Genomic DNA, 25,281 nt, shown 5'->3' on the forward strand with positions numbered 1-25,281 from the left:
CAACAATGATCAGCAGAGATGTTGTCAAAATGGAGCATAGATACAGTACGTACAGTACCAGCGCGTCCACTAGTACTAGTACTGGTACGTATGTAGCCACACGAGAGCTACCACGTAGTCGGACGTAAATGTATGCGGTGAGCCGGTGACGCTGGACACGAAACGTCCAATAGGGCGAGACCAAGCCCCAGCACGTTCATGGTTCACGCCACGCCCATCGCCCTGTCGTAGGGCGGCATGGGTTCCTAGCGGAGAGAGAGGGGGGCAACCAGGGAATAAGTGGGGAGGGGGACCACTTTTAACACTTTTAGCACATTTTAACACCCCCTCCATGTGTTTATGAAAAGAGGGGTGTTAAATTTTAACACTTCATCTTTAACACTTGTGTTTGGCAACCAAAAGTGTTAAAATCTGTTAAAAAGGGGTGTTAAACTTTAACACCCCCTTCCCAAACAGGCCCTGACTCGGGACCTAAAAAGCCCAAGCTAGCATTCTGGCATCAAGGATTCCTTGGTTTTCGTTTGCAAGTCCTAACCAAGTAACCATGGACGAGTATTAGAAAACGGGTTGCCACTTCTTTCCAGAGGTAAAGTAATACAGCAAGAGACCTACTGTTAATAGCATTTCTTAAAGTAAGTTGCCTGGTTCTTTAAGTCATCTATATGTTGTAAAATTTTAATTCGGTCAAGTACTAAGAAAGAATAGGCTGAAACTGAAAGCTTCTTAGATCTCAGTCCAACATCTAACCCTAACACAAATATTTCTTCAATGTCAAACAGAACTATAAATACAAAAAGAAATTGCATATTTAAGGGGCATACCCTGCAACCTGTGCAATATCAGGATCAGAATGCAAAGGATTGTAATCCCCAGATAACCTGTATAATAATGCCTGGATCAAATCATCAAAGAAAAAAAATCAGCCTTCATAGAACAATATTCATCTTAACAAACTGAGAAACTGATTCCATCAGCAAAAATGTAGCTTCTATTCTTGACCAAAGAGTTAACTCAGAACACTCGAAAGCATGGAGACACTGAATTGTACTATGCATGAAACCAGTAGGATGAACACATTAATTCATCATAACAGACCATACAGAAATTGTTATCACAGTGTGAGACACGAAATGTGCCTTATTAGCAACAAAGACCGGCTATTGCAGTATTGCAAAAGCAAATAAAGTAACGTGCCTGGGATTGCTTTGTTTGATCGTCATATACAGCAGAAGGTGCCGAATTTGGAATAGATATGCGATGAACTTGATTAGCAGGATAAGTAGCATAAGTATATGGTCGTGAAGAGTCTGAAAACCCTCCAGCACCACGCAAGTAGATAGTACTCCTGCATTACATAGTAAAACAACTGAACTGCTCTTTTGTAGGTTATGGTGATCAGTTGGGAGTCTGAAATAATATGGGCATCTTACTGACCTGTTCATGCATAAAATTTCCCCAGACTCTCTGAGACTTGTGGTGGTTTCGATCTCAAGAATAGTTGCTTTCCCTGCACATTAAAACAGTGGCACTGTGAAACCAATTCATGAAATTCGATATAATCCCTCTGAGGACTTTGGCAGTTATGATAAAATAGTACAAAGGATGTCATATCTGTGGTGACATGGTTCAAAGGATGCCATTTATGATTATTAAAACTCCAGTATTTAGTAGTACTTTGGTGGTTTGAGCAAATACTCCTGCAGGAATGGGTGGAAGCCCAGGGATAAAATGGAAGGGTCAATTAAATAGTTACACATGATGTAGTGGGCAAAGAATGCACCCTTCATTCCACTTAGAAAGAAATTTTCAACTGCAAGAGGCACAAATTATCAGATGATGATTACTAGGTGTTATTTGAGGAGCTTCACAGGCAGGATTATGCTATATTGTTCTTCATTATTACTTTATGGAAATGGTTTGTAGCTTTATGATATGTGCCGCCATCCATTGGAGTAAAAAATAAATGCGGTTCTTTTTATCTCAAGCTGGGCAGTTGTTGGTCTATAACAAAATGGTGGAACATCCTTGTTGCCCCTCTAGTTCAACCATATGTCAAATATTTCATATCTAGATACAGAGTTGAAATAGGGCAAACATGCACATTATTTAAGGATGAAAAAAAGCGAGGAGCATGAATAATAAAAGTAATCACATATTAATTCGGTTGGGTGGGGAGTAAGTACCTTTATCGTGCAAACCAGCTACTTTAACCTTGTTTACAACCTAAACAATAAAGACAGGAGTCAATTGTTTCTCTAAGCTGATACCAAAGATGGAGGCTCTCAAGAATGTTTCATCCTAACAGCAATAATTTACACATGACCCGGAAAAGCTGGATAAATCAAGGAAATTGAACATAACGTTAATCATCCTATTTTGAGGATGACGTCAAAATTAAGCTATCCTATTGACCTATCCATAGTCGTAACAGATGAGCATGCGCAAATAATTGAACACGAGAGCTCCAGTTTAGATGAGATGAAATATTGAAACTCCACTTGGTCAATACACATACAAGGGAATTGATCTAGCCTTTTCTGGACAAGAAGCCTTGAACTCTCATAAATAATGTTTTTAATCACCAAATACCTATGTCATGTATAATCTCCCAGCACAAAGGCATTAACACAAACTTTGGAGAAAAACTGAGAAGCTACTTACACTGGCATGAGAAGGAATTGGCCTGTAGATCTCTATGTATTGTTGACCGTGCAATAGAAGCCTTGCATCGATGCTGGAGAACAGAAAATAAGGGAAATTACTCATAATATTAAATGTATAAAAACAAGAGCCGAAAGAATTGCAAGAGAACACAGAATAAAAAGTGACTCAACAGCTATTGCTTTATGTAACTCTTACTTAAGGCCAGGCACATCAAAAAATCCAAGCCCATTGCTGTTCTTGTTGGGAAATAAAGAAACAAAAGTAGGAAGAACCTGCATTTCAATTAAAAAACAAATGTATTAGTCTTGTACCGTTATCCAGTGTAGTGATTAAGGACCTATTTGGATACACCCCAGAGCTTGTAGATTGTTAAAAGCTGGATTCTACAATCTTTGTGGATCCAAACAGGGCTTAGGACTTAACCTTTCAAATGTCTCCACAATTTATGGATGACTGAGAACATATGAATGAAAGAGATAAAGGACACAAAAATTCGTCTTTTGCTTCTTTGAGGATACATATTCTCCAGATGAGAGTCACACAAACTCCATGCATGGCTCAACATAGTTCTTGTGTATAGCTGCTTAAATCATTCCCAGGTCATTTACATTCACGGAAAGTTACCAAAACAATTTTGTTTTCTATGGATTACAATGTCCTAGAACCAGAATAAAGGCGTGTTGTACAAGCTAAAAATCATCTTATTGTTCTCATCCATACACGATCGGACCTCATTGATTTCAACCACACCTTACATGAATTCAACATTTTCTCATCACCGGAAGCTCTAAAGGTTCCTTGTAAACATTTGCTGATGTATTAATCATAAACAACAGATTGTTGGTTCTCATGCAGAAATAAGACAACAGATTTATCTAGTAATTCTCACGGATCATAAAAAATGAGCACACAATTCCTTGTCTGTTGTCTCCTTGTTCATCTAGTTTACTAGGGGGTACCTTAAGCCACCTAACTTGCAGAAGTTAACATAAGATGGATACGTCAGTCAAGGACTAAACTCCAACCTAAAGCAGCTAGTAAGACAAGGTTGCTCATTGGCAACAAGGAATCTATCTAGAAATTGTAGAATACCTCTATATGTTTGCAGGATCCAGTTTAATATGACTTTAGAATCTAAACTCAACGTCATGGCACAGTATAATCTGAATATGGACAACAGAAACTCCAAGAGGCTATAATGCTGCATAGAGTATGCATAAGACACCAAAACCATATAACTGCAATGCAAATTCAACAACAGAAGGGCCAAAACTGGAGTCTGGAGCACGACAGCAACAACCAATCGCCACCGAGACGGGAGGGGATTCACCGAAGGGGAATTGGACCTTAATGTGTGGCTGCCCGTCCCTGTGGTACACGAAGTGGAGCTCCTTGTCGTCGACGGCGTCATCGCCGCAGGCCCCGACCCCGAGCGCGTACAGCGCAACATCCCTGCATCATCAAGCAAACACGCATCAATCGGGAGGCGCGGCTGCGCGGGTGATGAGGCGCTCCGTCGAGCAGGTCGTGGACGCAACGGGCCCGAACCTCTCGTCGTAGTCGAAGGAGACCTGCAGCGCAAGCACAGGAGAGGATAGGAGAGGGGGGGCGTGAGAACGCGGAGGCGGACGGGGAAGGCGTGCGAGGAAGAGGGGCGGAGGCGGGGGCGGGGCTGCTGTGCTACCTCGGGGAACTTGTGGGCGAGCGCGACCTCGGGGTCCACAGCCGCGGCGGGTTTGGAACTCGTCGCCATGGCCGCTGCGCTCGTCGTCCGCTGCGCCCCGTCACTCTCAACGGTCGCCGGCGATCCGGGAGCCCCGCAGCTAGGCTACTTGTAGGAGACGGAGAGGAGAAGCAGAGAGGAGTGGCGGCCGTGAGGTGACGTGGGAGGGGAACCGAAAGGGAGAGACCAAGTCGTCGACGTCGACGGCGTCACGGCGACGGGGAGGGGATCAGGGGAGGGATGGGATGGGAGCAGCCGCCGAGTAGATACGTCATACGTGTCGCTTTCCGTGTAACTGACAGGTGGGGCACGCCGAGCTATCAGTGATCCCGATCCGAATGACAGGAGAGTACCACACGTACCCTACTCTACGTTGGCATGTTTACTGTTTCGTTGCTTCACGCCACGTCCGGCTGCCTTCTTTTTTTTTAGATCTTCCGGTTGCCTGTTCGAGTCAACGGAACCGACTTTGAGAAGAGAATTTCGTAGTTCAATTATCACTCTTTTCAAAATTGTACGTCAATTAAATAGTCGCGGCACCGCTGATTTTCCTTGACTTGGCTCGGTCGTACTGCAACAAAAACAAAAAAAAAAGATGGCGGCGGCTAGCACCTGATTTTTCACTGGTTGGATCATGCTCGATCTTACTCCCTCCCTTCGTTTTAAAATGTAGATTATTTTAGCTTATATCCCTTCGTTTCAAAATGTAGGTTATTTTAACTTATATAATTTTTGTTATATCCAGATGCGTAACAAAATTAATTTAGAAAATTTAAAATGATCTAAATTTTGAAATGGGTGGATTAATGTCTTCTCTTCAGCATTCTTTTTATTGTTACCCTTATCATGGTAAATAGGGTCTCGCTAAAAAAAAAGCACACACTGGTGCCCTAACAGCAACCAAACGATTTCATGGCACGAGACAAGGACACTGCCAATGTCTGGGGACGCACATAAACGGCAGCACACACTGATGTTAATAGCGTGCTGCACGAGGAATGCGTGCATGCCTACGCAGGAATTTTGTTACAAAATTCACGATCCATAAGTCAGCTGAAAAGAAGTTTTCGAGAGCGAACAACTGAAAGGAGTTGATGTGCCCATTTTTCTCTTCACTCCTGTGAGACGACGTTGATGCAGTTTTCCTTTCTTGAGATGACGCTGCCGTGTGACTTGAGACTTGAGAGCACACACGATACAGTTTATATCCACCTTTACAGTGGCGAAGTGATGTGCTCGAGCAGCACGTATTCAGAGAGCACCGCGCGACCGCGCTCCTTCACCCTAGTTCTGTAGTACACACTCCGACTGAAAAAGAAAACGTGGAATGAAATCACCGAGCAAGAGGTTCAAATCGAAACATGCTCAGGAAAAAAAAAGCTGTAGCACCTCTGTTCGTGAAGTTGGTCTGTTCGCTTCAGCTTATAAGCCGGCTGAAAAGCTGAAATGGCTGATTTGTTGTGAGAGGAAAATACTATTTAATGACCGATAAGCCAACTGAATAAGCTGAAGCGAACATGCCGAATCTCGGTGACCAGAGTCTCTCCCGGGTAAATCTGGTGAAGGGACCGGCAGGAGATGCGTCTCACGGCTGCTGGCTCCATGCTGCAGAACGACCTCATGACAGCTCGAACGGCAAACCCGAGCGTGGACAGGCCGGGCATTGGGTGCGAAAACCTAAGGAAATTTTGATTGGATTCAGGTTAATCTGCCTAAAGGACACAATTGTCGTGCACGGAAGGTGGAGTAGTTGATGCAGAGTACGTTGGATTGGACTTGAGCCCAAGGCGTCAGATGATGGTAAGAGCATATAGACAGCAGTGAAAAATTGTACGTATAACAGATCATTGGAAAAAAGAGCATGAAACTGAAACTGGTAGGCGGTAGCATAATTTTTTTTATCAAGCATACCTGTATTGATAGTTAAGGATACCGTACAAAGACCCGTACAAATACAGATACGTTAAAGTAGGATGCAGAGGACAGCCGTTCCGACCTATTAGCACAAAGGCCCCTAAGAAACAAAGAAATTGCACGCGGTAGCATAATTGGCACAGTAGTACCTGCTACCAACCAAACAACATGAAATTGACATTGCTTCATCACAAGAAAAATGTTGTACTTTTGCCATGGGCTTAGGTCGCAGGAGGATATGCTGTACTGACTGTTCACGCGTGCTGAGCACGTGAACAGCACCAGTGGTTAGTGGTTAGTGGTTATCAACAGCCAACAGCTTCACCACCACTTCACCAGTGATTAAGTTGAATAAGATTAGATAAGGAATTAAAGTTATGAAAGGTTAGAGTTTAGTTTCATTTCAATAGATTTGGTATTTGGGTAAGTAAGAGAAAGATTATGAAAAGAAAGTTTGTCTTAAGCATTTCAAATAACATCAAAACTGTAATAATATCCTCAGCTTAAAGTGAGCTGGGAAGTCAGTTTATCTAAATAAACAAACACCTAAAATGAGCTGTAATTGTAAGTTGTGACTAGAAGCATACCCTGCAGCTTCTGCAAAAGTAGGATCTGAATGCAAGGGATCAAAATAGCCTGATAAGCCACACAGTAGTGTCTGAACCAAAAGAGCGAAACAATGGAGACTTAAAGTAGAACAGGTTGATAATACCTCTTTCAAGATTTCCTAATTGGACTAACCTTGTTAATTGTGTCCAGAAAGAAATGGTACTGCTAAATGCCTAATACAGTAAGTTATTAGTACTTGAGATGTCTTCTATGTAGGACAAACGAAACAACCATGACAAAAAAAAAAAAATCAACTACAAAGAAGCAGGGCCGTGTGCAAACAAGTGCACACAAGCAATGGAAATATAAAGATATTAAGCGCTCCTGAATGTTAACTAAAAAGGGCAACTTAAAAAACTGCAAAAAGAATTTACGCATAGAATGAAGTGTCATGCCTGGGAACTCTGCGTGCGGTCTTCATATGCTGCAGAAGGCGTGGAATCTGGAAATGTAACATTGGAAACCTCATTGGCAGCGTAAGTTGCATATGAGAACGGCTGGGAAGAGTCGGAGAAGCCTCCAGCACCACGTAAGTAGATGGTACTCCTGCACCACGTATGGCATCGATGCCTTGTTCGCCTATTGCAATCATGCTATACAGCTCAAACGTTCAACAAGCCATGCTAACCTATTCATACACAAGACGCCATCAGAACCTTCAAGGCAGGTTAGTGTTTCAAGTTCAAGAACAGCTGTCTTCCCTGCATATCAAATGTACTTTTGTTCTTCGGTGCTGGAAAAATGGTATCTGTGCGTATAAGTACAGGCAGAATTGTGAATACAATAATGAAAGGAAAAGTATCTTAGTCAAGGGGCATATGCATGGAATTATGGTTGATGCTAAAAAGTATGATAAACCTCATATTGCATTTGTGGAAGGTATTTTTAATAACACTCAAACAACAGAAAATTTGAAACTGGCAAGCTAGTACCGGCCGAAGGAGCAGTGTTATCAGAAAGCACTTGTATGTAAGGATCCGACGCTAAAACTTTAAGCTGTAGTATAGGTAGTATAGTATAGGTAGTATGCATGAGTAGTATGGGTAGTATAGAGATATAATTGGAAATATGTAAAATAGTATTGTTGAAATATATTAAATCTGTCTTAATTACCTATCTTGTTTCCTTTTCCTCCTCATCTCTTCATTTCCACATCTCTCGCACGCGCACTGGGGCGGCGGCTGCGACTGCGCGGCGGGGGGCGATGGCGTCGTCGTCCACGCAAGATCCATCCGAGCCACCGAAGACTCCGCGCCCCATCTTCATCCCGCATTGGCGCTGGCGGCGGCCACGACTCCCCGCATCGGCGCCGGCGACGGCCACGACTCCCCACGCCGTCTTCATCCCGCATCGGCGCCGGCGGCGGCCAGGACTCCCCGCCCCGTCTTCATCTCGCATCGGCACCGGAGGCGGCCCCGCCCTATCTCTCTACCGCACCGGCGCCGCCCTCGATTCCCTACCGCATCGGCGCCGCCCTCGATTCCCCGCCATGTCTCCCTCCTGCATCGGCACGGCCTCCGCGCGAGGAATAGCCACCGGCCGGCAGGGTGGGTCTGCGCGCAACAGGCGGTGGCGGTGGCAGCCCGGTTTCGAATTAGGTTCGTTCTTGTTTTCTTGGTAAAATTGGCTGTCTAATTTGTACTTCTATTTGAACTTATTATACTATGAATTTTTTGCTTTTGTTTGATCTTATTATACTCACTGTTAGCAATGGCCGCACTAAATTTCTGCTTTATATAGTTCCCAATTCGCGTTCAGCATTTTTGATAGAACCAATCAATCATCATTGATAAGCGCAAAAATATTTCTGGTGTATAGCAGGCAAACATTCTCAATCTCTTGATCCTGAAACCCAAGTAGTGCCAAATAATCTGTTTCAGACTCAGTATTATAAGCGCTTGCCTACTTGGTTGCCCCCCAGCTCCTTCGGATAAAACAGCGTCGTCCCTTGTTTTCTGTGATTCATCATCTAGACATGAATCCCAGTGATGCTTGGTAAGCATCTGTTCTGGTGTTAGCTCTTCCTCAAGGAGCCTTATAAAATGTGCAGCTACGTATATCCAAAACTATTCTTGATAAATGAAAATGAGCAGACATACTAATGTTTGTTGTTGTTGTATATGGCAAGGATGGGCAGTGCATGGCACTTGTATACGAGTACATGTCAGAAGGCACCTACGAGAGCAGAATGCAGGTATGTCATATGCGAGGTGTTAAGAGTTCAGCTGTCACAGTGCGCTGGTAGCTTTGTACTATTTATTTGATCATAATAAACTGAATTAAGTATGATCCTTGATATTTAGGAATTAGAACTGTGCCACTGTTTGTTAACTATGGAAATGAAAAGAACGTGATTGGATTGGAATATTCGATCATCCTAGATAAGAAGTAAACAAAAAAAAATTAATCTATTTTTCATTGTCTTCCAGCATGTAGGTCTCCTCGGCATCGCTAGCATAGTTAACCAATGTGACAGAGCCTGAAATTAGTCATATCCTTCTGCACATAACAAATACAAATGCCTGTGAGCTGTAATGTAAGATGGGGTATAGATTGGGTTGCTGAATTTGTATTGTTCAAATTACCTGTGTAAATAAGGAAGATAATCTGTTTCCGGTCCAAAGCTCCATGAATTTCACCGTGAATAGTCCACACGATGCGCTGCGAGATTATTTGGTATTTACACAAGTTAGGAAGTATTAATTATGGGAACCAGAGTATATTGAGAAGTGTTGATGTGCATTGTACTTATCAGTCTGGATTTTCTTATTGATGCATTCAATGACCGGTCATTCTTTGACTTGGGTGTCCTTCCACCTATGTTCTGTGATCAATTTCAGGTCTGCAAGGCGTTTCATACGGTTCTGCAACCCTTGCAACTGAAATGGTGAAAACTCCTGCCTTGTTGGCATCAAAGGAAATAAACCAGCTGAAAAGGACACCATCCTATAACTTAAGGATCCATTCTAATAAGAAATCTTGAGCTGAAATAGAAATAGTCAAGTTCGGTTAGTTGAGCACGATCTAGCATACAGAATTCCAGGAGTAGTACAACTTGACCTGACCAAGCTCATGCATTAGAGTTCCGTGATAAGCTCAATTTGACAAACAGCAAACAACCAAGAATCCAACAGATGATCAGTTTGCAAGGGTACTGACTACTGTGGATTATTATATATGACGATCATTAAATACTGATCTGAGCACTCTAGTTGACACTAGGATTAGGATACATGATATATGATTAAAAGAATAAAAGGATATCACCAGTTCGCCACAATAACCCTCTGTGAGCACCTTAATGGAAGATTGGCCATTCCTTTGGTACACCAGCTGAAGCTCCTTTTCATCCTCTGCATCTGCGCTACAAGCTCCCACAGCCAGTGAGTACAGGGCTACATCCCTGCACCAGCCAAACGAACACATAAACGCATCAGAAATTCAGGCCAGGAGGGGACAGGCACTGGGACATTCGGTCGAGTAGATGGTGAGCGGTGGCAACCTCGCGTCATACCCGAATGTGACCTGCACAATGGAGGTCGAGCGGCTGAACAATGCCGTTGTTAATTCCGGCGGCGCGAGACGTCAGATGGCTGGTTGAGCTAGGAGACCAGACAGGAGGAGGAGGCATCGCCTGAAAGGAGACGAGCGCGCGCAAGAGAATAGTACTGTAGAGTATGTTTTAGTCAGCGGCCGATTTTTTCTTTTTGTTAAATTTTACACTGTTCTTGTTACATGCAAAAAGTTGATCTAGTTTTCTAGCAATCATCTACGTATACACAGCTAATTTTCTCTGAGTTTTCTTTGTGACACCCGTTCTGCATTTCGCGCCGTGTCAGGTCGCCGGCGTCGGCGCCGGCGCCGGCGCCGGCAGGTCCATGTGGTGGAACGGGGGCGCTGTCTTCTGCTGCACGACAAGCACGGAGCCCATCTCCAGCGACTGGTCCGAGGCCAGGATCTCCCCGACCGGGCCCACTTCCGCGCACTCCGCCCACCCTTCCAGCCCCACCACCAGCTCCGCCGGTTGCCGCCCGCCGCGCCCCGCCACCACCAGCGCGTACGCGCCGGCCATCCCGCGCAGCGCCTCCACCACGTCCATGGGCCCCGTCACCGCTTTCTCCACGTACGCCGCGCGCTCCTTCGCCACGTACTCGCGCTGGAACACCGACATGCACTCCTCATCCGGGTCCTGAACGACCACGGACACCTCCCCGTCGACGTCCGCGCTCGCCGACGCCACGCGGTCGTGCTCGTGCGTGCTCTCGCAGAGCACGAAGCGGACGACTGCCAGGCGAACGGACTCGTTCTTGGCGACGCGGCAGGCGAGGGCCACGGCCTCGCGGTCGTCCGGGCCCCCGAGGAAAACGGCGGCGACGTGGGTCGTGACCTTCTCGTCGCCCTGGTTCCCCGCGGCCTCCGTGCTCGTGGATATCTTGGTCGGCAGCTGGAAGCTGGTGCCGCATCTCCGGAACGGGCGGTCGGCGAGGATGGCCGTGGTGCACGGCGCGCGCTCGAGCACCCTGATGTTGAGCTCGCGGCGGTCCTCGCGCCGGCAGACCATGGTGCCGTCGTAGTGCTGCTCTTTGTGGTAGGGGAGCAGCAGAGGCCCGGCCGGACGTCCTCCGTCCAGCGGCGGACGGCCTTGGCGTTCGCCAGGCTGCCGCGGTCGCCGGCGTCGCCCTGGCGGATGACGAGGCCGGTGGCGCAGGTGAACACGTCGATGGCCCAGTTCACCTGCGTGGTGGCGTCCCTGCGGCGGTCCATGAGCTTGTGCTCTCTGTCCTGGGACCGGCTGTGGTACCGACTGGGGCCGGCGTCCTTGCGCGCGACGTCGAAGAAGCGGAGGATGTGGATGGCGGGCTGTGCGCGCGGCTTGCTCGCCAGCAGCTCCAGCAGGGTGAGCATGCCCGGCGTCCCCCGCGCGCCGTGCACGCAGGCGAGCATGCGCAGCTCCTGGTCCGGGTCGGCCATGTGCTCCAGCGTCTGGTGGCTGCGGTCGTACGCCTCCTTCTCCTTTCGGAACACCACGGCGAACACCGGCCCCGCGATGATGGTGCTGATCATGCTGCCGACGACCATCGCCATCAGCGCCTGCTGCGCCCAGATCTGCACACGTGCACGGCCATAGCAATCTTGCTCAGTCTTCGTGTTGCTGCGTCAATATTACACGTGCACGAAACATGAGAAATGCATTACCCCTTCGGAGGTGGCGAAGCTCATGTTGATCATGTTGACGTGGCCTTTGATGTTGAGCATTACGCCGAAGCGAAGGGCGTCGGCGGCCGGGATCTTGAGGAACCTGGCGGCGGCCACGGTGCCGGTGCACTTGCCGACCAGGCCGAGCAGCGTGAGGAGGACCGCGGGGACCAGGATGGCGCCCGACATGGCGCTGAAGTTGAGCCGCATCCCCATGGCGCCGAAGTAGAAGGGCAGCGCCAGGGCGTGCAGCGGGTACGCGAGCGCGTCCATGACGCTCCTCGCCACGGGCCCTTCCCGCGGGAACGCCAGCCCCAGCAGAAGGCTCACCGGCATCCCGTCGAACCCCACCTGCTGCGGGAAGCTGCCGATGTTGTAGACGGCGACGAGCAGCAGCACCAGCTCCCAGTTCCCGACGCGGTGCCGCCCCGCGTTGCGCCGGTTGATGAACGCCACCGCCGGCCGGAGCAGCAGCACCGCGACGCCCACCTTGACGAGCGTGAGGATGCCCAGCCCCAGCCGCTGCGGGGCGCTGTACCCGGGGGTCCGGCCGGAGGCGAGCTTCATGCACGAGAAGACCCCCTCGCCGACGATGCAGATGATGTTGGTGGCGATCGCCGAGCCGACGAGGAGCCGGCCGCTGGGCGTGGCGGTGAGCCCCATCTCGCCGGCCATCCGCGCGACGTCGACGGAGGCGGTGTCGGCGATGGACAGCATGAGCACCGCGGCCAGCAGCTCCGGCGACCTCACCGGGGTGTGCATCATGCTGCCGTACATGCCGCCGGAGACGAAGGCGGCCAGGAGGAGGCAGGTGGCGACGCTCGCGTACGTGAGGATGGTGGCCCGGCGCATGTCGTTCCACAGCGCCGCGATGTCCGCCTCCAGGCCGACGTAGAACATGTAGAAGATGCGCGCCTTTGACACGTAGCCGCCGTAGGTGTCCTCCGCGTTCTGCACGTCCACGTGCACGATCACGTCGTGCAGGCCCATGCTGCCCACGATGATCCCCGCCTGCAAAAACTCGAACGCGATCGGATTATTAGCATTCTCATTCGCATTTATTTGGTCAATTCTAGAAGCGAATGCGCGTACGTACGAGGATCTGGGAGGTGGCGCTGGGCAGGTTGTGGCGGCGGAGGCCGAGGTGGATGAACTTGCCGAGCGCGATGACGACGGCGGTCTGGAGGATGATGAGGAACAGCGTGTCCAGCGCCACGTTCTGCAGGGTGCTACCGCAATCGGTGGATCGCGCCATGCCGCCGGACGGCTCCTCCGCTCGATCGCCGGTCGATCGGAGACGGGCAGAATGCCGATCGACGCCGGCTGCGAGCGGGGCGGAGGATGGATTAAGCGGCCGTGCGCCGGCTGCTGGCGAATGTGCGGAAGGCACGGCGGCCTGGTTCCATGGGATGCCCAAGGTTGGCGTTGCCGCGTTGGGCGAGCAGTTTGGGTTTGGTCGTTTCTCGTTTGGATGGGTGGACAGCCATGGCGTGGCATGGAGGTGGCCTGGAAGGCTGGAACAGGCTGCTGCGCGTTGGAAGACCGCGGTGATCAGCGTTCCTTTAACCACTTTTCGTGTTATTTTTCAAATTTGCAATTTCAACCTAGCCTTTTAATTTCGTGTTTGGACTTTGGAGTTAACAGTAAGCTCCTCATGTTTTATGGACGAGCCCTTTGTGGATGTTCGGGATTAGAGGCATTGCATGAAAAAGTAATCATGAAAAATCCTTTAAGGACATCATATTCTCTACCACTCATATAAAACTTATACTCAAAACCCAACTCGTATGTAGAGAAATGAAAAAAAGGTAAAGTCTGGCTAGGGATAAAATTGGACCAACTTAACGGCTTTTGAGGGGAGAAAATTCTTCAAAGGGTTAAGGCAAATGAGGTGGATTGTTCGAAGGTAGTTTTTTTTTAAAAAAAATTGAATTATGTCCTGATAAAAGATCTGAACTTTCTAATAAAACCCCTTGATCATGAGAAATTACGAGTCGGTTGTGCGGACCATGGTATTTGTTTTGCATGAGGAGCCGGCCTAGTAAGTCAGTACTATTTATTCTCTCGTAATACAATAACGCACAACTCTTATACACGTTTGAGGAAAAATCCCTAGATTTCATTGCGAATGTATGCAACAAAAATACTGGCAACAAGCCTCAAAACAACTTGAGGAGAGCAAATTGAGACTAAATTTCGTTCATAGAGTTAAGTAGGCAAAGTAGATTGCTCAGGGTAGTAAAAAAAGTTCTAATTTGAATCATGTTCTAAATGACTAAACTTTCTAACGAACATTGGCGCCCCTATTCGTGGAAAAAAGTTAGTCACTGTGATATCTATTTAGCATGCACAAACGATGATGTGTGCATTTATTTTGTCTTAATACAATGACACACCGCTTTTTTGCACATTTGAGAAAAAATTTCCCAGATTTTGTAGTGCATGCCTGTACCAAATGTCAACACCTAGCTTTAGAACACCACATGACAACTCGATGAAATGTCTAGATTTATCACATTACATAGCATGTAAAAAGATCGTAACACATGTCACATGATCGCAAGATACGGCACTAACTACGCTACCACTACTATGAATATGGCAGCTAAAATCGTATAAACGCAATGGAGGCATGGACCTGCACGAAGTCCTCTTCCCTCTCTTCCTTTTCCTCTTGCCGCTCTCATCAAAGATTGATTCTGATTCAGACTTGGAACAAAAGGTTCTTTGTGATCCATCAGCAATCCGCGCCAAGCCACCCGCCCACACTGTGACCACGTCAGCGATCCGCGTAGAAATCCATCGCAGCCGTCCACTAGCAGCGGCACCAACGCCTCACACCCGTCCGCGTCACCGATCCGTGGCTCCTACCCTAGACCAATCAACGCCCGCCTGTTCCTCCCATATAAACCGATCGCACCCCTCTCCTCCCCCCCTCACTCACACCTCTGCGAGCGAATCGAATCATCATCCCCTTCCCCAAAAAGGCCCCACCGCGCCGCGCCCCCAAATCAGCCGCAGCATCGATGGCGCCTAAGGCGGAGAAGAAGCCGGCGGCGAAGAAGCCAGCGGAGGAGGAGCCCGCGGCCGAGAAGGCCCCGGCGGGGAAGAAGCCCAAGGCGGAGAAGCGCCTCCCCGCGGGCAAGTCCAGCGCCGGCAAGGACGGCGAGGGCAAGAAGGGCAAGAAGAAGGCCAAGAAGAGCGTCGAGACCTACAAGATCTACATCTTCAAGGTGCTCAAGCAGGTGCACCCGGACATCGGCATCTCCTCCAAGGCCATGTCCATCATGAACTCCTTCATCAACGACATCTTCGAGAAGCTCGCCGGCGAGGCCGCCAAGCTCGCCCGCTACAACAAGAAACCCACCATCACCTCCCGCGAGATCCAGACCTCCGTCCGCCTCGTTCTCCCCGGGGAGCTCGCCAAGCACGCCGTCTCCGAGGGCACCAAGGCTGTCACCAAGTTCACCTCATCTTAGATAGGTTGCCGTGCTTGGTGGTGCTGGTGCTAGTTTGGTTGGGTGTGGTGGTGCTAGTACTGGCTCGCTCACAGTTTATCTGGTAGCAGTATTATATTGTCATCAGAACTGTTGGATGGAAATGGAAATGGATGGCTAGTATGTAGTTGGGTTAATTGTGCTAGTGCTTTCGATATGCTGCCCCCTAATGGATCTGGAACGGCAATGGTGCCTGTTCTATTAATATGTTCCTCTGTTCAATTGTATTGTTACTCTGATTTTGCTGTGCTTTTTGGCTACTTTATGTGGTGATGAACTGAATGACAATTCTGACACAAGTGGAGTGGTTGCTAGTTGCATAATTGAATACTGTGAGATTTCTGTAGTGCGGTGAAATGTGAAATTTCTGGAGTAATTATGGTTTCTGTTGCATGGTTGTCAATTGTCATGTCTTTTGCATTTGTAGGTTCATAGCATACGGTATTTCTTCTTGGATCCTAGAATGCCTCCATGCATTGCCTGGCCAGGAGAAATTCTTATCTTTGCAGGCTGCAGCTATACTGCTCTAGTGCTTTGTGAAGGCTAGCAGTATATTTGGGCATTGTTTATATTGTGAATTTGTGAGTGTTTCCAAAGAAATTTGCTCAGAAATTGTGAAAATGGGCAGTGGAGCTTCAAATATTGCACATTCTAATAAGGTTAAATTTGCAAAAAGAATTTCCTCCTGTGCATAGAGATACACATGACAGATAAAATGCTTATCAGAAAGCTTATATGGCTTTGATTATTTCAGACAACAACATACATTCATGGCTGGTGTGAAGGGGAGAAGGGATCGGATGAAGTGGTGAGATGGGTGCAGGCAAGGAAATGGGCTCTTGAACTTGGGAGGTGCCGTGATGTCGGAGTGCCCAAGAGCAAGGCTCAGGAATCAAGACAGGAGATGTGTTTTGTGTTTCTTCTTGCTTAATATCAAATTCCACATGGATCTGATGACTATCGGGGCACATATTTGATCCTAGAAATCTAGGGTTCAATAGTGCTCATGATCTGGGGCATCTGTGGGACATTCATTTCATATAGAGGCCAAAATCATTGCATTGTCTTAAGAGTAATACTATTGATACATAAAAGTTTTGGTTCCTTGTTTTTTTACTCCTATAACTCTTGATAATTTGCTTGTCAGCTAAAATTCTGGCAACCCTGAATTTGCTGATAACTACATTGACCTGTTTGTTGGCTGTCCCCCTAAATGTTTTGCAGACCTGACGAGTGCACATGAAAGTCCAAAAAAGACCCCCAACATGTTTTGTTGTGAGACATTCTCCTTTGTTCTTTTATTTTTGAAACCAACTGTTTATTTGACACGAAATTGCACAAAGATGGCAAGATTGTTGTTTTGCTTGATCAGTGATGCAATCGCCCCTGATGATGAATTGAAATGATCAGTTACAAGTGCTCTCTATTTCGTTCTGCACCGTGGTTTCGTTAACTGAGTACACAGTTCATGTCTTCAATTTAGCTAGAAGCAATTCTTCTGCACTTCAATAATTTAGCCCTTATAATGCACAGATTGATTTAAACCCTGGCATCAGGTTTGATTTATCAAACAATTTCTTGGCTCTTGAGGATAAGTTCCTTTTGAATAACTAACTCTAAGGTGCATATTGCCCTTGCAGCTTAAAAATCTTCTAATCTTCTCTGTGCACAGTCCTGTCATGTAGGTTATTTTGATCTTCCTGCTTCTGGATTTTGGAACATTAGCAGTGAGATTATTGAGGAAAAGGCCAAGCTTATAGTACGCATAATACCAACCCTGGATAGGATTTGTTAAATGTCATCTAGTTGTTTCATGAAATGGCTGAAGTTCTCAAAATCTTTAAGGTATGCTTTGTCTAAATACTGAAAGCACATGGTTTAATTTTTCTGTCAGTATGCTATCTCCACAGTTATAAGATGATGTTAATCATGTAGAAACCATTTGCGACTGTAATTGTGATCTTATAGGAAACTGTTGATGCCTCTTATAAAATTCTGAAAATCATTAGGGATACCATGTAAGTTAGTCATCAACTAGCAAATAGCAATGCAAGCCATAAGGATTTGTCTATAATTTCTATATAAATCTGCTGTATTAGATAGAATATTGTTTATTTTAAGTTTATTAATTTTGAATCTCCCTGGGTGTGAACGTCTGACCTCAATTCCAAATCTGGGAGCATGATCCACAACAATATTGGCCACCAGGGCAAGATCAATGTGGAGCTGAGGTCATCCAGGTCGATATTTCGAGGTGATTACCCAGGCAAGCCCATTGTTGTTGACTTTTGAGTTTTTGACAAAATCAGTAAGAAGATTTGGCTTTTATTTTCTTTCCTTTTAAATGTTTCGCTCGATTTTTTTGGACAGTAGTCCATCAGCTTCCTGCAGCTCCTAGCAATAATTTAGCACATGAGCTATTGTAATTTGTCAAAAAAAATAACCTGATGACCAAAGGGTGCGTTACAGGTTAGCACGCTGCAGGCTTAACGATATTTTTTCTTAACTCTGTTACTTGACCCTGGTTGCACTTGCATCATAAAAGAGGGGGGATAGGGAAGGGCAAATATTAGCATAAGTATGTGATGAAAAGGATGTTAATTACAGAGATATAGCCTTTCTTATGGGTTAAAATCTTTGGCGGATGCTTAAGCAAATTTTTAAAAAATTATTGGTTGGGTTGGGTGTGTACAGAGTGCAGATTGCAGAGCTTCACAGTAATAATCGAAGATGGAGAACCAATTTTCACGCCGGTGGGCCGTGGGCGCGCCTGGTCGTTCCAATTTTTTCATGGGCTGGCTCGTGCCAACATGTACGGGAGCAGCCCATGACAGCCTACGCTGACCGTTTCCAGGAGGACCACCATCTCCTTCTCAGTTGAGTTCTCACTCTGCACGGAAGTTCTGTTGCCGTTGCCGGCTAGCCCGCTGCCGCCGCTCGAGCCGCAACTACCAACACGAACACCTTGAAGGCAACGCCCTCGGCAATGGAACGGCAGTTCGGCGGCGCGAGTTGCGGAGGCCGCCCGCTCCGGTCAGTAACCATCACACATCACTACCTCCTCGCGGTTCGTCCGCTGAACCGAGTGACTATTATTCCCGTCCCCTCATCATTCCATCTGCACACCGAGCGCTCGGAAGGGCTCGCGTGGACGCGCTCGGGGGTCGTTGCGGCGGCGGCGGTCCTGGTCAAGCTCGATGGTCTTGTTCCTCGCGGTACCTTCAATTTTCTCATCCCCGCGCTCCGGTCCTGATCTCCTGCCCCTCGATGGTTACAGGCACGTTTGGTAGCTAGCTCCTGCTCGTCGACTCAAGTAGTCAAGTTGCTTGAATCCCTTTCTGTTAGTCGTGTCGTGTTGTCCCCATAGAAAAGTGGCAAGGCCGTGCGCTTTATTCCCGCAATGGTCAGTATTTGAGGCTTCGGTGGTCGATGCGATCATGACTGGTTGAATTTGTTGCCTGCTGCATTAATTCAATCCAGCCGATTTGTCCCAGTCATTTTTTTTCTTTCTGAATCCCAGCAGAATATTGTGTCACAGTCTTATCCTCTGATGATTATCAGCTCCCTGCTGCTTGGTTATAGTTTCATCAGTCATCGATTTCATTCCAAGCATGACCTTCCGATAAGGTGCTTTGCTGGTACCACTCCATTCCCCTGGAATCTGCTAAGTCAAAAGTCTCCATATGAGGAAGCGTGTTTAAGTTGTTGACCCAATATTTGTTATATGTTCTTTGAGTCAATCGTGTTGCTCTCGTGACTCATGGTGAAGACCTTAGTTGAATAGGTGTGTAGCGACCAATATGAGTTGATAAGATGTCAATTAAATTGGCTGTTTCTTGGCAATTTTCCGTTAGGACTGAACTTTATCCTGTAATTTTTTAAATATGCAAAATTGAAATTTGATGCTAATGTTCGATCACCGAGAGAATCTTGTAAAATCAGTTCCACTACTCATTATGCTTCATTGACTGGATGGTGCCTTATAACTTGGATTCAACTTTTAATTTACTTCTGTGATTCTTTGTACCATATTCATTCTTGACTTTTAAGTGGTTCCTGTTGGGAACTCTAGCCTAACCCAAACTGCTCGGGACTGAAAGACTTTGATGTTGATGTTGATTCATTCTTGACTTTTGTCCTTGCATTCTTTATGTTTGGCGCACACGGTATGCATGCCTAAGTTGGTAATAGTAAGTTAATAGCTTTTTACTCCTGTCCTTTTTTTCCTTTTGGCATTGAGGCAACTGCGTTGTTTGACTTTGTGTCGCATGTCTTGTTTATTAGCTGTAGTAGAATTCTAGGTTCTTTAATTTAGATGTGAACAGTTTCTGAATATAGGCTTATTGTTAGTGAGTAATGTGACCATCTTCTTTTCTTTCTGCACCTGCCATCTTGTCAACAGATTTCAGCAAATTCCTTGTCTATGGATTCAACATATAAGAATGGCCAGTATAGCCTTTTAGAGCACATGAATCTTGCTGTATCTAAATTTATAATTGGTTCTATAGGCATACATGTTCGCCTACCGCATCATATATCATGCACTAATCTGCACACCTGATGCCAAATATCTTTATAATAATTATCTCCCTTATTTCTGTACATCTTCTTTATGACCTTACTTATTTCTATACAGTCCAACCCAATGGAAGGCACTGTATCTCCAGTTGGTGCATTTTGTATCGATTGTGTTTGTCCATGGTGTATGTGCACTCTTGTGTTGTATATATGTACAGTGCTGAAGTGCTAATAATGATTACTTGAGTAGAGGACTGTGATTCCATTTCTTATTTTATTTTTAATCTAATTGTCATGCTGGTCAGTTCAGTGTAGTACTTGGTGGACCCGTCCAGTAATTTTTTTCCATCAAATATGATTAGAGAGCTCTTGATCTCTATCCGATAAGTGTGAGAAAATTGTGTCCGCTGTCATAATCATCGTTCCTTCCTGGATGATAGAGCTCGTCCGCTGAAAGCTACTACTACTTACTGATGTAATGCAGGATGCATTCTCAATTTTCATGCGAACCATTTTGAATAGAACGGTTGTAGATAAACAGTTATCCTGTAGGTTATGCCTTCTTTTGTCAGTTCGTTTTCAGATTTGCTCTTTATGGTTATTGCTTATTGCCACACAACTTGCTGGAGTATAGTTGGTGCAATATTTCCCATTTTAACTATGTAAAGTGTGGAAGCTACCTTATATATTGAGGGTATCAATGGCATCTATTTTACGTATTACTCTCGATAGAATAACATTAACATGTTTGTAAATTTGGCAGAAAAGAAGAGGGAAATATTGGCATCTTTTTTCGTCAGAACCTTCAAAAGATTTGCTAGAACAGGGATCTGGAATTGTGGAGTGAACAGGGATCCTTCTTTACTGGGGTATGTACAGTTATCTACATGTTGCATAATATGAAAATGTACCCGAACAAAGTGCAAATCATGCATACAACGCTTCTCATCAACTAAAATATAGATAGTGACTGGCTAAGACCCTTGGACACCATGGTCATGCTACTCATGTAGTTGTGCTTTACGACAGAGCTAAGTACCGCACTCTCCACCTCTTCTGAGGGCTTTCTCCTAAGCAAGCGCATCACATACTCCATCACTGCTGCCTCACAAGGCACTGTGATCCTGTCTTCACTTGTGAACCCAAACTCATCCTCAGACATCCGCAGGAGCTCCCCAAAAACGTTTGTATTAAGATACACCAAAGGGACCTCAAATCGCTTACCATCAGCTGTGTAGACAATACAGTGGCCTTTGTTTGCTATGGTTGATGCACAGTATAGCTTGCCATCTTTGGTTGCACCGATCGTCATCAGCCTCCTCCTCCCAAGTGCTGCCATATGTTGCCACCTCTTTGCCAGTTGAACTAGCCTCTTCGGATGTATCATGTCGTAATTCTACGAGATAAGCTTTTGGTCCACTGTGCTGTTGCTTCAGTTTTTTATGGGTTGTGAGGATGATATGCGCTAGTTTTATGTACTTATAGGATAGCGAGGGAGCACTAGAGCCATAAGGTATGTCCAATGGGTGTAGGCATCAGTCTGACTAGTTGGCAAGAGACAAAGCCATGAACTTTATCTTCCTAGATGTTGCTATCTTGCTCTGTATGATTGAGTTTGATGCTTATTTTTCTTCTTAGCCTATTGGTATACTTTGGGTCCACTCTATCAATCTTTTCCTCAGTCCAGTCTATTTATCATTTATGTCAGCCTCATCCTTCCATTATTGTACACAGTTTTGTGCTGCTTGGTTCTACACTTGTATCTGGTTTGATTGGCACTAATATTGCAGATGGACAATAAATTTTTTTTATCAAGAACTATTTGAGATTTACGATATGGATAAGTGAATTCGTGAATAGTTCTTTTCTTAAGGTTTGGTAAAAAAGGTATAATGATTAATATCCAAGCTAAAAGGTCCAAAATTTACACTTTTCATTTCCCATGCTATTTCTACTGCTTCAACTGATGTAAGAACATTCTTCATTATTTTCTTTGGGTAAATATTGATGTACAGATTTAGGAACACAACTTTTCTGTTTGTTTGGCCTACTTTCATTTGCCTAACAGCTTCAGAGTCTTACATTAATCTGATGTCCTTTTCAAGACACTCATTTGATGCTGGTGGGTTAACATCTTTCTTATTTACTTCTTATCTTTTGTTGGTGTTCATATTTCAATATTTCTGTGGTCTACAGTCCATAGAGTTGTCCTACCTTTTTCCTTGCTGGACCAGCAGCTATGCAAGTATGAGCATGTGGCCAAATTTATGTTCAGTCGTAGGTTTCTTCTGCAAACCACTGTTTTATGGATTCAGTCAAACTCTAGTGGCAATCGAACTTTCTTGCTGTGCTGGGGATCATGTACTATGATTTATCTGTTGTGGCTGTTTCTGGCAGCATCTTGATTATATTCTTCATAAATATTCATCCAGAAGAGACAAATAAGTTCTTCTGTTCTCAAAGATATAGAGTGGCTAATTTGTGAAACGATCTATTCATTAATAAATAGTAAAGATTACCAAGGATTTTATGTTAGGTCCTTTATTGGTATACAAACACACCTTTAAGTTCTACCTCTAATCTTGTAGGGTGTAAACTTTTGTTGTCTGACGTCTGATTTTTTTTTTCTTTCCAATGCTCATGGCGTAGTGATATTTCATGGTAATGGCACTTCAATCAGATATTAAGATGAGATAATGATATGCTAAGTTTTGCTAATCTTTCATTTCAGGTAACCTATACAGAACTATTTTACATCATGTTGGATATTTTACAAGCAAACAGTGCAAAACCATGTATATCTTCAGAAAGTACAGACTGAATTGTTGATGCAGTGCCACCCATTGCTGGCAACGCATCACCATAGAGCTCAGGAACACCCTCTCAACTTCCTCAGATGCATTTCTTCTGAGCAAGCAAAATCAGTGTTATCCTGCCATCACCTGCGAATCTAGAACTCCTCCTGGGACCTCCTAAGCAACTCACTGAATACTGTTTGTGCGGAACTACACCAATGGGACCTCGAATCGCCTCCTTTCCGCTGTGGACATGGCACAGTGCCCTTGTCTGCGTATGCGTAGGTGAAGTCATGCAGCATGTATCTCTGTCTCTGGTGGTTGCTTTGACCCTTTGCCACTTCCTCACCAATTGAGCAAGCATCTTGGGATGGATCACGGTGTTTCTTCTTGGTTTTTAGGTACAATGCTTGGACATGCTTAGTTTATGACTTTGTGGTTGAAGTGATGGTGTCTTGCTAGCTGATTATTCATATAGGTGAAGAAATGGTCCGTGGCTTTGGTGAAGTTTCTATGGTTCGCAGGGGACAAGGCTACGAGCTTAGTGCAAGATTGTGTATAATGCGTGGGTTGTATTGCTTGAGCCCGTTGATTATATAGGAGTACATGGCTTGGAGGGCAAGTAGCCTCTCCTAGAGATAAGGAAGGTTATCCCGGGATACAATCAATCCTAAACTAATCATATCCGGAGTTGCCTAATATACTCTAACATCCCCCGTAGTCACAACGGGAGCGCGCATATGATGAGACTGGAGAATAAGCCGAAGAGATGACATCCCCCGCAGTCGCAACCATCGATGTGTCGCAGATGTTGTGGCTGGAATGGGAGCCGAAGAGGCTTGTCAAGCAGATGGTAGTCCCTTAGTGCCGAAGTAGCTGAGGTTGAGGTGTTCATGGTCGAAGTCGTGGAGGAGGGCGCGGGTTCGAAGCGTCAGTGAAGGCGCTAGAATACACAAAATCAGCAGTTTCTTGCCGACAGGTTCAGCAGGACGATGAGCCGACTGCGATGGTAGATGGTGCAGCTAAAAAGCGCAAGTGCATCTTCCTTTAGCAACATCGACAGCGGTGTCCGCGAGCGTGCGGCAATAGGTGCGGACTCGAACTGTGAGCCAGCGTGACGAGGACCAGCAGCATGGGTGGCACCACCGCCTGAAAAGGCGACGACACCGGCGGTGATGGTTTGATCACGAGCATCGCCGTTGCATCCTGGAGGGTGCAACGACAACCTCGTCCTTCGGGAGTGTTAACGACGGAGCGGCGATGAACGGCAGGGCGCTGCAAACCCGATCTCTGACGGGAAAAAACGAAAAAATAGCAGCAGTAGGAATCCCGGGTACAATCTCAGGTGCACCTAGCTTTGCCCCCACTCATATCCTTATCTCTTCCCGTCGACCAAGGACGGAGAGAAATAGAGATGCAGAGAGGAGGGGCGAGGCACGCCCGCGAGTGAAATCGACCGGGGCAGGGTGCAGCCGGAGCGGCGCCTCCGCTCCTTCTACGCGGCGGGTCAGCAGCCCCGTGAGCCTCCCCTGCAACTGCGTCCTCGCGCTCGACGGTAGTAGCAGAGGCGGCGCCGAGGAGGGATGGAGAGGGGAGCAGGCCCGATGAGGGTGGAGTAGAGGGCCGGCGGTGAGGGGTGGAGCCCCCACGGCGCTGCAGCCCACCGGCTACGGCAGTGGAGTGGTGCGGTGGAGGGCGTGGTGGATGGGCGTGGTGAGGAGGCCCCGATAAGACCCATCCGGCGATGGATCTTGACGATGGCGTCGGCGACGACGATGTCAGCAGGCGGCGCGACGACCCGGCCTAACCCCGACGTCTGCAGTGGCGCGGCAGCCCTGCGCCCCCGCACGCTCGCACCCAAGGCAGCGGTGGCGGCGGCACAAAAGGAGAGGGGCGGCGCTGGGTCAGATGCGCCGGAGGAGGCGACGAGGATGCGGCGAAGGCAGCCCGACGAGATCGAATCGACCATGGGGAGAGGTAGGCCCCTCTGCTGCTTCTTGACAATGATGGCACAACGGATCAGATGGATCGGCCGCGCATCCTACGAGGGCGCTGCCCCCGGTGGGGATTGCTCTCCCCGGGGGCGGCGTGAGAGCAGTGGAAGCCGGAGACCTAGGGTTAGAACCTAGACTTGTGATACCATGCAAGATTGTGTATAATGCCTGGGTTGTACTGCTTGAGCTCCATGGGCTTATTATATAGGAGTACATGGCTTGGAGGGCAAGTAGCCTCTCCTAGAGATAAGAAAGGTTATCCCGGGATTACAATCAATCCTAAACTAAGCATATCCGGAGTTGCCTAATATACTCTAACGCTTAGTATGCCACTGGTGACTGCCAATGCTACATAGAGGTTCGGCCTTCAT

The 25,281-nt window shown here is 46.7% G+C and overlaps 5 protein-coding genes and 1 pseudogene across 10 annotated transcripts in view; 3 read left to right on the forward strand and 3 right to left on the reverse strand.

Moving 5' to 3' along the window:
• The window catches only part of LOC101763185 (enoyl-CoA hydratase 2, peroxisomal), a 6,497-nt gene extending 1,882 nt beyond the window's left edge, over positions 1–4,615 (reverse strand). The window contains exons 1-9 of the mRNA XM_004957471.3: positions 4,349–4,615; positions 4,213–4,235; positions 4,011–4,116; positions 2,860–2,936; positions 2,662–2,734; positions 2,184–2,223; positions 1,435–1,507; positions 1,195–1,345; positions 822–892 (exon numbers count right to left, since the gene is read on the reverse strand). Coding sequence (XP_004957528.1) covers positions 822–892; positions 1,195–1,345; positions 1,435–1,507; positions 2,184–2,223; positions 2,662–2,734; positions 2,860–2,936; positions 4,011–4,116; positions 4,213–4,235; positions 4,349–4,417 — 683 coding nt within the window. The 5' untranslated portion in view covers positions 4,418–4,615. The remainder of the gene's footprint in view (positions 1–821; positions 893–1,194; positions 1,346–1,434; positions 1,508–2,183; positions 2,224–2,661; positions 2,735–2,859; positions 2,937–4,010; positions 4,117–4,212; positions 4,236–4,348) is intronic.
• An 826-nt stretch (positions 4,616–5,441) lies between these two features.
• On the reverse strand, positions 5,442–7,942 carry LOC101780628 (enoyl-CoA hydratase 2, peroxisomal-like). Its single transcript, XM_022824336.1, has 6 exons — positions 7,843–7,942; positions 7,539–7,611; positions 7,306–7,456; positions 6,889–6,959; positions 5,914–6,064; positions 5,442–5,709 (listed from the first exon to the last, which is right to left on the reverse strand). Exons 1-6 carry the CDS (start codon positions 7,940–7,942, stop codon positions 5,602–5,604), a joined length of 654 nt encoding a protein of 217 aa, XP_022680071.1. The 3' UTR covers positions 5,442–5,601.
• LOC111256214 lies at positions 7,400–10,686 on the forward strand. Of its 4 annotated transcripts, XM_022823801.1 has the most exons (3): positions 7,400–8,508; positions 9,039–9,104; positions 9,751–10,686. In XM_022823801.1, exons 1-3 carry the CDS (start codon positions 8,115–8,117, stop codon positions 9,891–9,893), a joined length of 603 nt encoding a protein of 200 aa, XP_022679536.1. In that variant the 5' UTR covers positions 7,400–8,114; the 3' UTR covers positions 9,894–10,686. The 4 variants fall into 4 exon arrangements, 1 of the variants encoding a protein (XP_022679536.1); XR_002676210.1 differs by lacking the exons at positions 7,400–8,508; positions 9,751–10,686 and adding an exon at positions 9,340–9,726 and having other exon boundaries at positions 8,515–9,104; XR_002676211.1 differs by lacking the exons at positions 7,400–8,508; positions 9,751–10,686 and adding an exon at positions 8,515–8,905 and having other exon boundaries at positions 9,039–9,726.
• Positions 10,687–10,727: 41 nt separating this feature from the next.
• On the reverse strand, positions 10,728–13,361 carry LOC101781035 (annotated as a pseudogene).
• A 1,689-nt stretch (positions 13,362–15,050) lies between these two features.
• Positions 15,051–15,902, forward strand: LOC101764262 (histone H2B.2). The gene has a single exon (XM_004957474.4). It carries the CDS (start codon positions 15,133–15,135, stop codon positions 15,583–15,585), a length of 453 nt encoding a protein of 150 aa, XP_004957531.1. The 5' UTR covers positions 15,051–15,132; the 3' UTR covers positions 15,586–15,902.
• Positions 15,903–18,499: 2,597 nt separating this feature from the next.
• Positions 18,500–23,487, forward strand: LOC111256253. Of its 3 annotated transcripts, none has more exons than XR_002676272.1 (3): positions 18,500–18,636; positions 20,885–20,990; positions 22,853–23,487. XR_002676272.1 is itself a non-coding variant. In XM_022823965.1 (3 exons), the coding sequence occupies exons 1-3, from the start codon at positions 18,590–18,592 to the stop codon at positions 22,854–22,856; spliced, it is 339 nt and encodes a 112-aa protein (XP_022679700.1). In that variant the 5' UTR covers positions 18,500–18,589; the 3' UTR covers positions 22,857–23,487. The 3 variants fall into 3 exon arrangements, 1 of the variants encoding a protein (XP_022679700.1); XM_022823965.1 differs by having other exon boundaries at positions 18,500–18,818; XR_002676271.1 differs by lacking the exon at positions 22,853–23,487 and having other exon boundaries at positions 20,885–21,076.
• The last annotated feature ends 1,794 nt before the right edge of the window (positions 23,488–25,281 follow it).

This window comes from Setaria italica, chromosome II (genome assembly GCF_000263155.2).
Source record: "Setaria italica strain Yugu1 chromosome II, Setaria_italica_v2.0, whole genome shotgun sequence".
NCBI classification, from domain to species: Eukaryota; Viridiplantae; Streptophyta; class Magnoliopsida; order Poales; family Poaceae; genus Setaria; species Setaria italica.